Genomic DNA, 16,026 nt, shown 5'->3' with positions numbered 1-16,026 from the left:
TTGTGTATGCATTTCAGACTTCAGTGAGCGACGGAGAGGGAGAGAGAGAGAGAGAGAGAGAGAATCTGACAGATACTGAACAGTGTCCATCATTGTCAGTGAACCACGGCATCAAGCAAAACACAATCAAAGTTCACAAATCGCACGTAAGCGCAACTCTCCCTCTCTATTTGTGTCGTCAGCACACACACGTGCGTGCACACTCGCATATTTTCCATACTTGAAATATATACAAAGCCCAAGTACCGAGCGGATGATGCTCGTGCGGAGAGATCGCACATTATCTCTCTCTGCCAAGTCAGAAACAGTGAATAGTAGCTGTGACAACAATCATAATAGCAATGAATCTGTCACGCTGCAGGCAGACACGCTGACCGCCCTCCATTGAGAGCTTATTAGATAGAACGGAAGCGACATTCCACAGCACGAGTAAACACGCGAGGCTTTACAGCGATGTGGCAGCACAAAACACGTGTCAAGATGGTTGCAAAGACAGCAGCTGAAGAAAACCACGCCACATATTTTTTTTACAGCCTTTTTTTCTTCGTAGTTCTGTTTTTTCAGGAAAGGCAGAAGTCCTGTTATTAAGCTCACACTGCACATGTCGGTGCTAAGCGTAAGTAATGTGTATTCACTGCTTGTTGCTATTTCCTGTGTTCTTTCCTGTGGTTTTTGTTTCCTTTCACATCCAACAAAGAAGTGACTCATGCCTGTACACACACACACACACACACACACGCAACTATAGATCCCCGACTGACACATACACACGTGCCCACATTTACACACAGATACACCAAAACACGCTTAAGGCAATGGTGGCCTGGCAACTACGACCATTTAAGTAGATGTACCTTTACTTCCTTCTTTGACTCTTCATCGCTGCTTGTCTCTTATCAAACCACAGTCTAAACGAGCTCTAAGCTGCTTAAACACACAAAACAAAACACACTGCTTTATATCGCTGATACACAGAAACCATCCAAATACACACGATTTCACATAATTTGTATATCAAGGTGCACGATGTGACACAAGCACAGAGCTGATATGGGCGTGAGTACAGGTGGGACAGTTTATCTGTGTGTTGCTTAGCGTGACCACATACAGTTGTACAGCACGATGGCTGATCTACTCCTAAATTCACTAAACATGTTCCACAAAAATTATTTCTACAGTCCGTTTGGATCAGATGATGCCTGGAGTGGCAGATACATATTCATTATATCGCAAATGTCAAAATGAAAACACAAATCCCTTTATAATGTGCTGCACTCTGAGCATTAATCTCAATGTTAAAGCCAAATCACGCTGTAATTGCTCATAAATTGCCCACAAGCAAAGATTTACAACCCAACCTGAAATCTTTGCCTGAGTTTTGTTTGCCGCTCAACTGGCCAATCGCTTTTATCGCCTCGCCACTGCTGAGCCAAATTCCTGTTGGTTGCGCTGCCAAGTCAGGCACATTTGCCCATCAAATATGAGCTTTGCTTTCGGGTGAACAAGGATGAATGTCCAGCCTGGCAGCCGCCAACGACACAGCTGGACAAGGACCCAATCATTCACCCTCCCCCGGCACTCACTGCACATTTACATCATTTTGTCAACGAATGTATGGCTGTTGATTGCAATGGATTGTTATACACCGTCTGAGGCAACCAGTAACAACAACATAACATTTGGAGAAGCTAGGAGGTGTGATTTACAAAGACAGAGACAGAGAACTGCAATCTTAAACTGTAAACATTATTATTACATATAACAGCAAACAGACTTATGCGACTGGAATGGAAACTTTTCCCTTACGACAATTAAGCGACCACTGTTCACTTCATCTATATATGTGTACCTGTATTTTTTTGCGTTAATCACAGTACAGACACATATGAGAGTATGGTGTGTGTATGTAAACATACTGTCTTGACTGGCTTGGCATGCTTAGCAGCTTGCTTCAACGTGCCACAGACACTGTTACCTGTTTGTTTATCATATTTACATAGCTGCACATTTACACTCAACACATTTGCATTGTAGCTGTAGTTTCTCACTGCGCCTCAATGCTCAATGTGAACGCCTCATATTTGTGCCTTTAACACCTCAAGAGTGCAGCAGCTTCCTTAGCAAAATGGGACCTGCTCAGTGAAACCTCAAGCCTGTGGTGTGATCTCCTGGGCTGCAGCTTGTTGGGGTGTAGAGGAGGATTCTTTAAACGCAACCAGTCTGTTGAATAATACTGTAATACTTCCATTTCTTATATACGTTTGAGTGCAATCTTGTGTTTGGCGAGGGAGAGAACCTGATCTTCATTATCTTCCATTGTATGTTACTGTTACTCCCTATATGAAAAAGTAAAATGCACAAATATGACGGTCGACAGCAAAGTGGAATGCCTTCAAATGAGATACACTATTTCAATAAAACAAGAGCAGATTTCCATTTGAAGAATAACCTTTAGTCCCACTGTTCATCACATTTGAAACTTAAACATAAAACCACCAACCTGCCACCACTGCAGACTGTATGTTATCATTACATCTGTTACGAGCGCTGGCGTGAATGGCCATAGTGAATTAACATTGAAACCTTGTCAAAGACCACCGCTTAATTTAATGACAATGTGGTCAGCCACAGTAATTGTTAATTTCCATGGGACTTGGCATTCTGTGTGTGTGTGTGTGTGTGTGTGTGTGTGTGTTGGATTGGGTAAATCAGCCTCTCATACAGTAGCTCTGCGGAATAAATCTCACTATGCGTATTTAAGTAACAACACAGCCGAGAGCCTTACTGCATTCCTTTACTGTGGCATTTTAAATTTCTTCTATGTTTACTCACCTAAGGAGCGGTTTATTCATGGCCACAAGCAGATCAAGGTTATCTGGAGACAAATTCTACCACATTAGTTCTGCACAGTTGATTTTGGTTGAACACACTATTAGGTTAGAGTCACACATGCAGAGGCCGAGGCTGAGAAGTCTGAGATCTGAGCAGAACATCATCTGGCATTTGTAAGGAAATTTAATTCAGTATTAAATTCAAATCTCCATATCTCCTCCTTTCCCTGATCCACTGTGGCTCCAAGGAATCATACTTTGATTTGGCAGTTTTCCAGAACATTCAGCATTTGAAGCTGCAGAGCTTAAGAAGATTACAGTTAATATTTAACATGCTAGTGCTTTGTTATTGTTAGGTGGCATATTACTATCAAAGTAACTTTCCCTTTTTTTCCTCCTTGTTTTTGTTGGTTTTCCTCAATATTTGAATGGGAAATGCAATCGGACATTTCAAATCCTAAACTACACAACAGCAGCCTGTAGTTAGCACTTAGCACAGCCAGCAACCTTAAGTTAATCTTGATAAGATATATTAACTAGTGTATAGTCAAAAGTAATATAATAACTTGTCTCTGAAATGAGGGTCAGTGGAATTGCATAATATATAAATACTCAAAGCCCTGGGGTATAAATCTTTAAATACTTCCCCTGCTTGCAAAAGAAAGAAGCCATTGGATGAGGTGGTCCATACAGAGCCTGTAGGTGAGGGGGAGGATGAGATATGCTTTAACTAAGCCCTGGAGCAGGGATGTGGATGTCTGCTGCAGCACTGAGCAGCAGATGGCAACATGAAAGAATCGTCCAGGATGCAGACAGAGAATGTCAGCAAATACATAAACGCAAGACTCTTTGGCTGCAAAAATAATGGCTCCTCAGTCAGCATGAAGGGACTCAAGTGAAGCCCTGACTCACTAAACCTTTGTCACTACAACAACGCGTGTGTGAAACTTGCTGCTGCTTCTCTCAATGGGAGGACTTTGAGCGGATATGCATTCATTAGCATCTGATTATAAGTATTTCATGTCCTAGTCTACATGTTTCAGCATGCGTTCAGAACCCATCCAGGCATGAAGACAACAGATTGGTGTCTCTGAGAGAATCTTCTGCCATGCTGGATGTCAGTTTCCTGCAGTAAAGTAGCAGTATGGGTTCTATTCTGAACACAAAAAGATCAGTGCACACAATAAATTCTTGGAAGCTTTATGAAGTTCACAAAAGCTACAGAGGCCCATTGATGCTCAACAAAAAGTTCTCACAAAGGACAGACCGTGCATCTATTATTGTGACACTGACAGCGTCAAGCTGCGGTGCACTCAGTGAATTATGCTCATCCGTGCTGCCTGCCAGGGTTTAGGCCATAAACGACAATTAGTGTGAGGCGAGCGAGGCTGCTGGAGGCTGCAGGTGAGCTCAGGAACTCACAAACACTGCAGAAGATACAACAAACACTAACTCTCTTTAACCTCTAATGGCTCCGGTCTATACTGAGTGAAAGCAACAGTCGTGATCTCAGCTCAGAGACAAAGCAATGCTGTGTGTGTGAACTTTCCAAAGACGCAATCTAATCTAAAACACCTGACGATACCTAACCAGTTTGGATCTGTCAGTGAGGCTAAATCACCTAAAGTGTAAATTACAACCGGTGCCAAACACAGGGGGGTGAGAAACCAAACAGCTGTGTCAGAGATTCCTCCTGCTGGCTCTGTAATGTGTGACATTGATTGAATCTATTCTGAGGTAAAGTGAGAATGATGTACAGAAATTTAATAACATCATGGGTTACATTATGGGCTGTGACGTCTGAAGCAGCACCGGTACAGCCGCAGACACACTAAATGGTACAGGAGGTGTGTGTGTACCTGTGGCACTTCAGCTCGTCACACTGTTTATTAGCCCACGCCACATCAAACACACAGGGGTAGAAGGGGGTTTGCTTGTGTTTTGAGCCAGAGGAGCTCAATGGTTTATTACTGTAATGGAGAGGACAGACGAGGCATCGGTCACACTTGGATATTGTTCCTGAAATATTCAGAATAGAGTTAGAAGAGAAGAGCCACACTCATTAGAACCTGTTGAAAACTGCGTGCTGGGTGGTTGAAGGAGCATTACGCTGATTTACTGCCCCCAAACTCTAGGCCACAGTGTGACAAAGAAAAACAATTAAATAGTCAGATAATCCTTTAAACGTTTGGTCCTGTCTGCAGATGCATGGCAGCACACAGAAATATGTAATCGGCTATCAGCTACTGCCATCTCAGCTGTTTATCATGGACCCACAAACAGCCGACAGCCCACTTCTTCATCAGTTCCACTCATTTCCAGTTTGTTAAGAAGATGTTATTTAGAAGTGAGACGTTCCACTCCACTTCCCAACTTCTATATCTTCCTTTAATTAGACTCTGATTATGTGTCTGTGATGAATGAGGCAATCAACAGTAAGCTAATATAAAATAGCACTTATAAGCAGGCACTTAGTCCAGAAGGCAAGTGCAGCATCAACATCATCATCATCAATCATCACAAGAGGGATAAACATTAGCAACGCACACCAAAACACTGTGCAGACTATAGTAATCAGGTAGCCGGTGGTCTGTCAAATCTATAGCTACACTCACGACACACACACACACACACGCCATACTTCCAGACATCACTTCACCTCAACAAACACAAGTACTTATAAGATAAATGAATATAGTTTGAAGGTGCTGACATTGTAGGGTTCCGTTTAATGATCCCTACACAATCTCACTGGCAGTTGTAGGTGGAGCTTTATAATTCGTTGTTACACTCTGTTACTTCAACCAACAACGTAAAATTTGGCATGAAAACAAAGAATGTGAGGTTCTGTGTTGCCATAGTAACTCTCTCTTCCTGGTCGGGCTGCATCCATCTCAGCAGGTTCCCATCGTGCTGACTGTGGTGTAGCTGAACTTGGACATGGATGCTCCCGTTGCCATAACATCCTCCTCGTTGTCCCGTAGCCCGCGGCGATGATGACGTTTGCAAGGTGCAACACAGCAGGAGAAGGTAGAAATCAGAGCTTTGCGGAAACGTGTGTTCATGAAGCAGTAAATGATGGGATTAACACAGGCGGAGGTGTAGCACAGCAGATGAATGTAGGAGATGGGCGCCCCTGAGAGGGCGTGTTTGGCGGAGACGTCATCGAAAGCCCGCCAGGTGTTGGCGCAGTAGAGCGGCATCCAGCAGAAGAAGAACAGGACCACGATCACCACCAGCATGCGAATCACCCTCTTCTTGGCCTCCAGCTTGGCCCCAGATGTGTTTCTGCGTGGCTTTTCTGCCTTTGGTGGTCGGCCTGAGGTACCTACCGTGGACATCTCCATGGAGTTGGGCCTCTGGACCACGTTAACATAGCAACCATCTCCATCATCACTGGCACCAGACACAGTGGAGGTCAGGCCGTTCTTCACACCTGTATGGAGAAGCAGAGTCCATCTCTGAAGCACATCGGGTTCAGTCCGAAGACTGGTCATACAAAACGGTTGGTGAATTAAAGAATTTAAAGATAAATAACAAAAAAGTTTGAAGTACACAACCAGTAAGGAATATCTTCCGCTGAGATGATTTGGAGTAAATTGTTGCTCCTGAAAAGCAGCTGCTCACTTTAATGATCATAACAGTGACTCACGTCAACACTCACTTTTTCCTCTGTCATCAACCATCAGGGGAAATTGTGATCTATTAATAACATTCAGTCATGTACCAACATTTCCCCAAAGTCATCGGTGTTTAAAGAGAAGCTATTGAGGAGGAGACTGAGTACAGTAAAAAAAGCTCTGATGCAAGCAGCCACAAACAGGAAACGGGTGTCAACAATTTTAACCATTTTCTATCCCCTCCGGTTGTCTCCCAGGCTCTTTTCCCGGACCATCTCTCTCTCTCCCTCTCCCTCTCCCTCTCCCTCTCTCTCTCTCTCTCTCTCTCTCTCTCTAAACCCAAACAGATGGGGGTGTCCAGACCCACACCAGCCAGCCAATTCCATCCTCTAATGGAACATCTGCAAACACACGCCGAGCTGTTATCATCCTGGGTGGATTCTCATACATCCACCAAAGCGCGCCTTACAGTGTTTACTGTGCTAATGAAATGTTTGTGATTATAGTGAATGTCAGAGGAATCATGGGTAAGCTCCTAAAAAGTGCCAGTTGGATGTTCGGTGTAATTGAATGACTCACATTTTTTCCTTCAGAACATAAATGCCATTGCACTCAAAACAACCTGGCTCACCTGCTGTTTGCTGGGAGTGCAGTAGTATTTACTTTAGTTTACTGCTGTTTTCCTACGCCACCTCACTTTTATTGCTTTTCTAGGGCCGATCTATGGTTTCTATAGGCTGTTGTCACCATAATGATGTATGTCTGTGAACTTCACCACCTGCCTCTACACACAGGCCGTCTCTCTCTGCAGGGCTGAATCTGTGTTCACCTGACATCACTCATGGGACTGAACTCAAACCATCGGTCCATATTTCAGGTTATTTCCACATCAATTCAATAGCACACCTGTTACATTAGAATAATAGTGTGTAATATTGTCCTTATATTCAGCTCTCACAGTACACACACATTACACTGTAAAGGTCCTCACCAGTAGACTCTTTCTTGTGGCCCATCTCAAACTGGATGCCCCTGTAGAGCTCTCTGGAGATGAGTCCATAGGCTACGATCATCACCACCCCTGGGATGGCAAACAGGACCAGCAGCAGCAGAATGTACCTGAGAAAAACACACCAGAGGCAAATATTCCAATGTGCCCACAGACACACGAGGAGTCATGTCAACACAAGGCCATCTGTGCATGCAGATTTGTACATTCACCAGCACATATCAGAGGTGTAAACGTGCTTTTACTCAAGTGCAAATTGAGGCACAAAAAAATAAATACAGCTGCTTAACAAAGGGCCCGGATCCAAGAGTTCCAAACATGGACGGTGTGTCAGTGTAGCATGCCTGGCTGAGAGAGCACAGACATTCTTACTATCTCTCTCTCTCTCATCCATACACATACACACACAGAGAGAGAGAAATCCCTTGGGCGCAGACAAAGTTCACCTGAAGTTTATTTGACACCAAACACTGCATTTTGCTGAAGGAGCATCAAGGCAGTAAAACAGATTAATGGAGGATCTGGTCATAAACATTTAAGTTGTGTTGGATTTTATGTGTTGTTGTTGTTGACTTGTTGTTACCATTAACATTCAACAGATTTTGGCAGAGCAAAGAAAAAGTAAACAGATACCTCCGCTTAAGAATCACAACACTAGTGAACTTCACCAAAAGAAGCTCCTCAGGCTCCCAGTGAACCTCCTTTAACTGCATTCACGTCCATATTGATATGTAATAGAGAAGAATCACTTTAAGTTGTCTCACAGACTCACCAGGTCTGTTCCGCCTTTGCCAGTTGCCAGTTGTGGCGACACCTGTGTGCAGTCGTGTTGTCCGGTCGGCGGTATGTGTTTAAATTACTGACTATAGGATAGGGAGTCATCATGATGAAGGCCAACACCCAAGTCGCAGCAATCACCCGGTAGGCATGGGAGCGAGTCTGCCACACCCGGGACTTCAGAGGGTTGCAGATGGCACTGTAGCGCTCAATCGCTATGGCAACTAGACTGAAGGTGGAGATGCTCACTGATATTCCTGTGACAAAAGAAGAAAGAATATTAAATAATTGAGTAAACAAATGTGGGGCTGTCTGTCCCTGGATCTTTTTGTTTAACAGAAGAAGTCTTATTAGCTCCTTTGTGTAGAAGAGTTTCTGCTCCCATGAAAGAAATAACAAAAAACCTGTTGTGTGGCTGGACCCAGAGTATCTGCAGCTGATATTGCAAACAAAACTGTGGAGCATAATGCGTGGCACGTTTTGCCGCTGTTACATATGAATATGGTGCAGGGTGGAGAGGAGGAGATGGCTATCTGAATATTGTGGCAGAGGAAATCATGTTGACCTCTGCCTCTGATGGGATCTGCCGTCTCTCTACTGACAGGCTAGGACGGGAAATTACTCTTTACCTCTCAAATCCACGTCGGCTGCTAGACTATATTACAAACAAAGGTCTGTGTTTGTGTGTGTGTGTGTGTGTGTGTGTGTGTGTGTGTGTGTGTGTGTGTGTTTGTGTGTGTGTGGGGTCAGGACACTGATGGGCTACACTATCTGTACCTATGGGAGCAGCCTCAGAGCCCAGCCAGCTGGGCCGAAGACCAATCAGCCCGTATCTCTCTCCCCAAGGCCTGTCCACATCCAGCTCCTCTTCATTCACTGCATTCTGTTGTTTAGTTTGTCTTAATCTCTCTTTTTATGCATTTTCTCAGCTGGATTTTCCTCTGGGGGTTCCTTATCTGGCTCCATTTTGTCTAGTGTTTTTCTTCCATCATCATATCCCACACTCACAGTTTGTATTCTCTTTCTCTCTGCTGGTTTCAAGTTCAGTCCATCTCTTTCAATGGCATTATTCCTTTAAAGTGTCATCTATGCAATCTTACTTATGACATGTGTCCTTATTTAGTGAAGCCCTGCCTCTAGAAGCAGCAATGTTTTGTGATGATATCTGGGATCTTGGTATTAATGCTGATCTTTCATTTACCTCTGAGAAACTGTTTCCTGGCTATATGGATTTTTAATTTCCATCTAGAGACTTACTGCTCCCTCCCATCCAAAGGTGACTGACACCTTTTTGCACGCGCTCACCTCCCCTGTTCTTAAGTACAGTCTGAGTACCATACTGAAACACTGTTATGTGTTCCTTTTAGGCAGCTCCCTCCTTTTAGGCAGCTCCCTACAGTTTGGAAATCCTCCACTGGAAGATTACATTGGGAGTTAAAATCTGGTTTTTCACCTGCAGAAATTGTCCTTATGACTAAATTAGAAACTTAAGCATCAGGGCTTAAATGATTGTGGGAGTTAAAGTGAATTCTTTTGCATTTTCCCCAAGAATATGTGACCTCACTTCTGCCCTCATTTCTAAGTAATTATAACCAGAAAAGGTCAAAGAAATTGTAAGCCCTCATTGCTCTTTTGTAATCTCTGGTTCAGCCCTGAGGGAGGATATGCTGTGTGAATCTCCTCCTTTCCCTGAGCCAAACTCCTTCTCTCACCCATTAGGTAGGCCACTATCTTGCACATGGCAGCTCCAAAGATGAAGTCCTTGAGCACGCTGGGGATGAGGGTAAAGGGCATGCAGAAGACCACCATCATCAGGTCACTGACGGCCAGCGACAGCAGGAAGGTGTTGGTGACGGTGCGCATACGCTTGTTGACCGTCAGCACCACGATGATCAGCAGGTTGCCCAACACGCTCAGAAAGAAGACAAGTGAGTAGAGCAGGATCAGGATCAGGAGTGTGTGGTCGTCACCTAGCACAGGAAGGAGGGGACAGGGGGGAGGGACAACAGATTTAAATATAATCAGTAAAATCAGGCATCCAGGGGAATAATCCTCTCAACCTGAGGATATATAATTACTTTTTAAATAACCAGCTGCTTTGGAGCAAGGGGAGGGTAAATAAAACCCAGATAATCGCACGGATAACCGGCCTGAACATTAGTGCACAGCTGTGTTGCCCATTCGGGATATGTGTGATTGAAGACGACTTTGTGTATTTCTAAAGCCCATAGTGTGTGAATGTTTATAAAGCTGTCGGAGAGCTTGAGAGAAGGCGACAGGACAAACTTCTGCTAATAGCTTTTTGTCCTGTTAAGCCAATTCATCAGCTCTGTTTAACATGATTAGCAACACAATCACAGGGACTGTATCGATCCCAGCAGCCTGGAACAGCGCCGCCTGAGTACACAAGCTCCAATCTGTGTGTAAGTGTGTGAGAATGAGAGAAAGAGAGAGAGAGAGAGAGGCTTTTACTTTATATAAATGCAAATACTGTTTAAGATTCTAACTTTTATTGAAATTGTAAGTATTTCTTGCATGAACCTAGGAAATTTGGCAGAATTTAACATTTTGGTAGGGAGATGTGGCATGATCTCACTGAGTGTAAACGTGGGCTGTTTCAAGCAGACAGATGCCAAAGGCCGTCTAAAGGCAGGGGACCGTGAAAATGCCTTTAGTGTTCCTGTTAAGCTGTCAATCATGTTTACATGTTAAATGTGATGGTCCACATGTTCTTTTAGCGCGTGCGTGTGTGAGAGTGTGTGCGAGTGTGTGTGTGCGGCACAGGTTGGTAATTACTGTGGGTAATCACCTTTGATTGCCGCTGCCTTTCCAGTCGTTTAGCAGCAGCGGTACTGAGTCGACCGCTGCGTCCTGCACTTGTGAGCTAAGGTGGAGAAAATACTTCTAATGGCCCAAATGGCTGCAGCCTTCAGTCCAGCCCTGCCTGCCCTCTCAGCCATTGCAGCTCTCACTGCAGCACATCCATGTTCTCTGCCATTCCTGTTATCTCATCCCGGCCCCCTGCTTAGACACATCACCGTGAACACACCACTTAAACTGCTTACCTGCTGTGTCTATGCGCTGGAGATTAAAGGCGCCCACAAGGAACCGACACATCACACACACTGCATACACACACGACTCACTCGCTTACATGCATAACGACATTTCCTTAAAACTGTTCTAGGATCAAAATACACTCTTCAAAACGGCAAATCGGTATCAGTTCTTGTCGTTCTGAGGCAACTTGCCACAGATTCTGTCTCTGTTTCCTCCTTCTGCTCTCAGTTACACCAAAAAAAAGAGCAACAAGCAACAAAACGGCAACCAGCCACATCTGAGATGAAAGAAAAGAATTATCAGTGCAGTTGGTTGGAGACATTTCCAGGTTATATAACTACTTGGTCAAACTGTTGCTCGTTTATTGCTGCATTAGGAAAGAGGGCTTCTTCTTCACCTGACATGATTCCTTTGCAAAGAATCAATCACTATGACATCATTCATTCAGATTTCCCAGCATCATTTTTGCCTTTATCACATTTCTTGGGGTGTAACCCTGTGGTTTGTGCACAGTTGGTTTGGCTGCATCAAGTCTGATCTGCTGGACTCAGAGAAGCTTTAAAGCCACTGAATGGACTCTGCTCTCCACCCAAACACTCTGAGATGGAGTTTGTATCATCTCACAGCTTAGTGATGGATTCATGCTCAGCTCGGTCAGCGCAACACTAAGTCTCTCTCCCTCTCTCTCTCTCTCTCTCTTTGTCTCTCTCACTCGCTCTCACACGGACCCACATACACACACACACACCAGCTCCCTAATAACTTGCCGCGTCGCCATCTGTCTCGCACACTGGTACACAAATAAACAGCCATAATCTCTAATACGATGTGTGTGTTGTCTCTATTGACATAACGCGGCGGGCGTCTTCAACAGTAAGTGACAACTGAGCATGCTACAGCTTCTGCCTGTGTGTGCATACGGGTACATCAGCAAGTGCATAATGAAAATGGGATAGATACGAGGAAACCACACTCTCTCTCTGTCTCTCTCTCTCTCTCTCTTTCTCTCTCTTTCTCTTTCTCTCACTAATGAATTATGTTACACTTTGCATCTGCCTAATCGAAGCCAATTAGTTGTGTTGTGTGCCTGCAGGTTGTGTGGAGAACAATAACTCCCTGAGCACATTTCCCTGCTCCTTCACGCTCTGTGTATACAATACTTTCCTCTGCTGAACATCTATCGAACAAATGCTTTCTTCTTAATCTTCTCGCTTTCCAATAATGCACCGGCAGACAGCGGCAGAGTCCAACCAAGAACGTTGGCTATTTTGGATGATAGTTAACACACAAGAGCTGAATGTGTGAAGAGTGAAAGCAGTGACAGACAGGCTGGGTTTGTAATAATGTGTGTTTCACCTGTAGTCATCTGCTGTTCCCTTTCAGTGCATACATTTCTTTATGAATGTCGTCGGTGTAACACGTGTCATTTGTTAGTTCACATCCCTCTTGGCTCTTGTGTCTCTGCACCTATCAGGCCGCATGCAGCTCTGCTCCTGTCTGAGCGAGATATGGGTAAATGTCACAGCTATAGCAGCTAATCCAGCATTGTAAATGTCATATCACTCTTCGCCGAGCTAAGCGCAACGCAGAACAATTGATGGAGGCCCTGAAACATTAAGACCTGCGAGCGGATGACTGACAGACGTACGGCGCAAAACCCCCCCTGAGCCTTTTGGTGGTATAGGTGAGAATACACAAGTAAAACCCAGGTTGCTAAGCGCTTGGTGGAGGTGCGTCGTCAAACACCTCGGCTCTCATTGCTCCAAATGCATGTAGCATCGCTATTCACACAGAGTGAAAACAGACAATTTAGAGTTACTATCTCTTTAAGGCGCCCTCTCCATCACAGCCTGCTCTGTTCTTGACTGGCCATCCGTGACGCGACAGACGATGGCCAAACACTCCGTGTGTGCTCAACCAGGTGTCACATGTGGATGCAAACACCTTAATGGAGGTAAAGGACCAATCAAAAACAAAAGCTTTCAAGACGTTCATGGGTTTGATTTCCTGCATTTCCTTTGGTGTGAGCCTTCAGTTTTACAATTGTGACAATGCTAAGTTACGCTTTATAATGAAATAACACAAAAATATAAATAATGACAAAATAAAGCAAGAGAAAAACATAAAATGTCCTATTAAGTTTCTAAAAAGATCTAATTTCCTATATTGAAACCCAAAGAGGCATCATTTTAAACCACTAAACATAGAATCACCATATTCTTCTCCTTACTGGATGAAGTCATTAATTTCCTGCCTCTGTTGCTACAAACACAATCTTTTTGTCAAGTAGATATTGTTCATCACAGTTGAGAATAAATGTTTTCACGGCCTTTTAGTTTCTTGACGAGGCCAGACAGGAGTAGCTAACGTGTAAAATCCCTGACAGCATGCAGACAGGTTCATCACGGCACGGTTTGATATCTCTGGCCTGAAGGAACATCAGAGCGACAGTGAAGTCCGCCTCATAAAGTCAAAACAGAGTGATGAAGAAGAGAGAGAGCAAGAAAGTGACAGGAAGAGTGAAGACGCAGGTGAATAATCGATGGCTGACAGATTGGTTAAGGGTTAATGATGGAGGCAGCATCTCTATAAGGGTTAAACACGATCATCCCTCTCTCTCTATGATGGATTGGAGGTGTGGTCCCTTTAGAACAAACCGTGTGAATGCTGAACAGATAGGCAGCAGAAAGACAGAGAGAGGGAGAGAGAGAGAGAGAGAGAGAGAGAGAGAGAGGGAGAGAGAGAGAGAGAGAGAGAGAGAGAGAGAGAGAGGGAGGTGAGAATCTGTGAGACTGAGTGGGTGAAATAACTAAATAGTGCAGAATGGAAACGGACAAAGCTCAAAAGATTCCTTGATTGTGTTGCAGCTCTCGTTACACACACACACACACACACACACACACACACACACACACACTCACACAGGCACACACGGCGGGATTGATCTGCACCTGCATGTCTCTTGTGTCCTTATATATGGGTATATGGGCTTGTTGTGTCTTCTGCATTGCACTTTGACCCATAAGTGCTGAGCAGAATCAGAACAGCTGAACTCCTGAGTCACAAAGTTCTGTGTGTGTGTGTGTGTGTGTGTAAGTGAATGAGTGTGTGACACTGATAAAGATGCTCTGATACACAGCTGTGGGGACAGACAAAGTGGCAGCTGCTCCGGGACAGAGACAGAGCAGCCAGAGAGCAGATGAGCTGCAGTGATCCAGAGGCTGCCTGGACACTGAAGGAGACATCACAGGACACATGCAGCAGAATCACACTCATTCCTATACAATCAAACATCTGGGCTGTTTGTTTGCTCTCTGATCCTCTTTCACTGTAACTTCAGCCTTTTACCTTCACAATAAATGAAACATAGAACCCCAGCTTGTCTCTGTCCCCCGTGTCCCCATGCGTGTCCTCACCTCTGTGTCTCACGCCGTGCGGGCTGAGCGGCGCGGTCCCGTTGTCGCAGGTGCTGTTGAGGGACTCCAGGCTCCCGCTCCCGGTCCCGTTGTGCGGGGCATCGACCTGCTCTCCGGAGCACCCGATCGACGGAAATGTCTCGTTAGGCAAATAAAAATCCATATTTATTAGTTTCTAAGGTTATTTTTAAAAAGCATGAAAGTAGTTAATGTATTGATTTAAAGCCGCTCAGCGCGTCCATAATCCCGCTGCTGCCTCTCCGCAACTTCACCTCAGCTGACAAACCAAACGCTGCGGTTGTTCTCCACTTTTATGTCTGTTTCAGTCCGCGTGTGTATGTATGTGTGTGTGTGGAAGTGTGTGTGTGTGTGTGTTGACTAACGGTGAGTGCGGCATCACACGCGTTACTTAAGGCTCCGTGCGCCCCGGCAGAGTGGAGACCCGCGGCGCACTTACGCGCCTTTACCCGCTGAAGCGCGCAGAGTGGGCGCGGAGCAAAGTGGGGGGACTGTTATAATGCGTGTGTGTGTGTGTGTGTGTGTGTGTGTGTGTGTGTGTGTGTGTGTGTGTGTGTGTGTGTGTGTGTGTGTGTGTGTGTGTGTGTGGATGTGTGTGTGTGTGTGTGTGGTAATAGGGCAGCAGCGCACTTAACTTGCAGTACATTTTCAAATAATCAAACATTGCGTAATAATTATAAGAAACATATGATAAACATTGAATATACAAATATAAGGTGATATGTAACATCACATTCACTTTCTTTCTTATTAAACTGTACAAACGTGTTTTTGTAATCATTCTGATCTTCATTATAAGTCGATCCTGTTCAGGTAATTGTGTAGATTGTAATAAAACTGATTCCTATTCCTAACAAACTGTAACCAAACAATACTGCTTATCCGGGCCATAATGTAGTTTATATCAGTGTCAGCCAACCTGAGAAGGTTTGATGGCACATTGTAGGGATTTTGACAAACATTACAAATGCATTACTATAGTGGTTCTCAAACTGAGGTGCATGTGCCACTGATGGTACAGAGACTGTTCTCCAGATGGCTCACAGTCTCAGCATCAAATCCAAACATCTGATATCTTTGGGAAATCTGTTATTAGATTAAAATATTTACTTTAAAGAGAGAATCACAGATGAAGTAACTTCCTGACACTTGATATATTGTGTGTGTGCCCCACAGTGTCGCCCTCCTGTGGTGTGTGTGAGTGCAGCTGCTAGTGATGCAGGTGTTATGGCGGATATGTGTCACGTCACAATCACACACCTTTGATCCGTGCTGTACAGATCCATATGTCACTG

General features: G+C 44.4%; 1 protein-coding gene across 1 annotated transcript; it reads right to left on the bottom strand.

Annotated features, from left to right (window-relative positions):
• Positions 1 to 5,725: 5,725 nt before the first annotated feature.
• Positions 5,726 to 14,876, bottom strand: cckbrb (cholecystokinin B receptor b). The gene is made up of 5 exons (XM_076159065.1): positions 14,714 to 14,876; positions 9,950 to 10,207; positions 8,233 to 8,494; positions 7,443 to 7,570; positions 5,726 to 6,267 (listed from the first exon to the last, which is right to left on the bottom strand). Exons 1-5 carry the CDS (start codon positions 14,874 to 14,876, stop codon positions 5,726 to 5,728), a joined length of 1,353 nt encoding a protein of 450 aa, XP_076015180.1.
• Positions 14,877 to 16,026: the final 1,150 nt, after the last annotated feature.

This window comes from Genypterus blacodes, unplaced genomic scaffold (assembly GCF_046128005.1).
Source record: "Genypterus blacodes isolate CSIRO-AG114 ecotype Tasmania unplaced genomic scaffold, CSIRO-AGI_Gbla_v1 ptg000093l_1, whole genome shotgun sequence".
NCBI classification, from domain to species: domain Eukaryota; kingdom Metazoa; phylum Chordata; class Actinopteri; order Ophidiiformes; family Ophidiidae; genus Genypterus; species Genypterus blacodes.
Note: the sequence above shows the minus strand (reverse complement) of the source record. Positions and strands in the feature narration are given on the sequence as shown.

Bases quoted from the DNA above. Each gene is read 5' to 3' on its own strand.
- cckbrb (XM_076159065.1), bottom strand. From the start codon at position 14,876: ATGGATTTTTATTTGCCTAACGAGACATTTCCGTCGATCGGGTGCTCC. The intron at 10,208-14,713 runs GTGAGGACACGC...TTCCTGTGCTAG, and splicing joins GCACGGCGTGAGACACAGAG to GTGACGACCACACACTCCTG. The intron at 8,495-9,949 runs GTGAGAGAAGGA...CTTTTGTCACAG, and splicing joins GATAGTGGCCTACCTAATGG to GAATATCAGTGAGCATCTCC.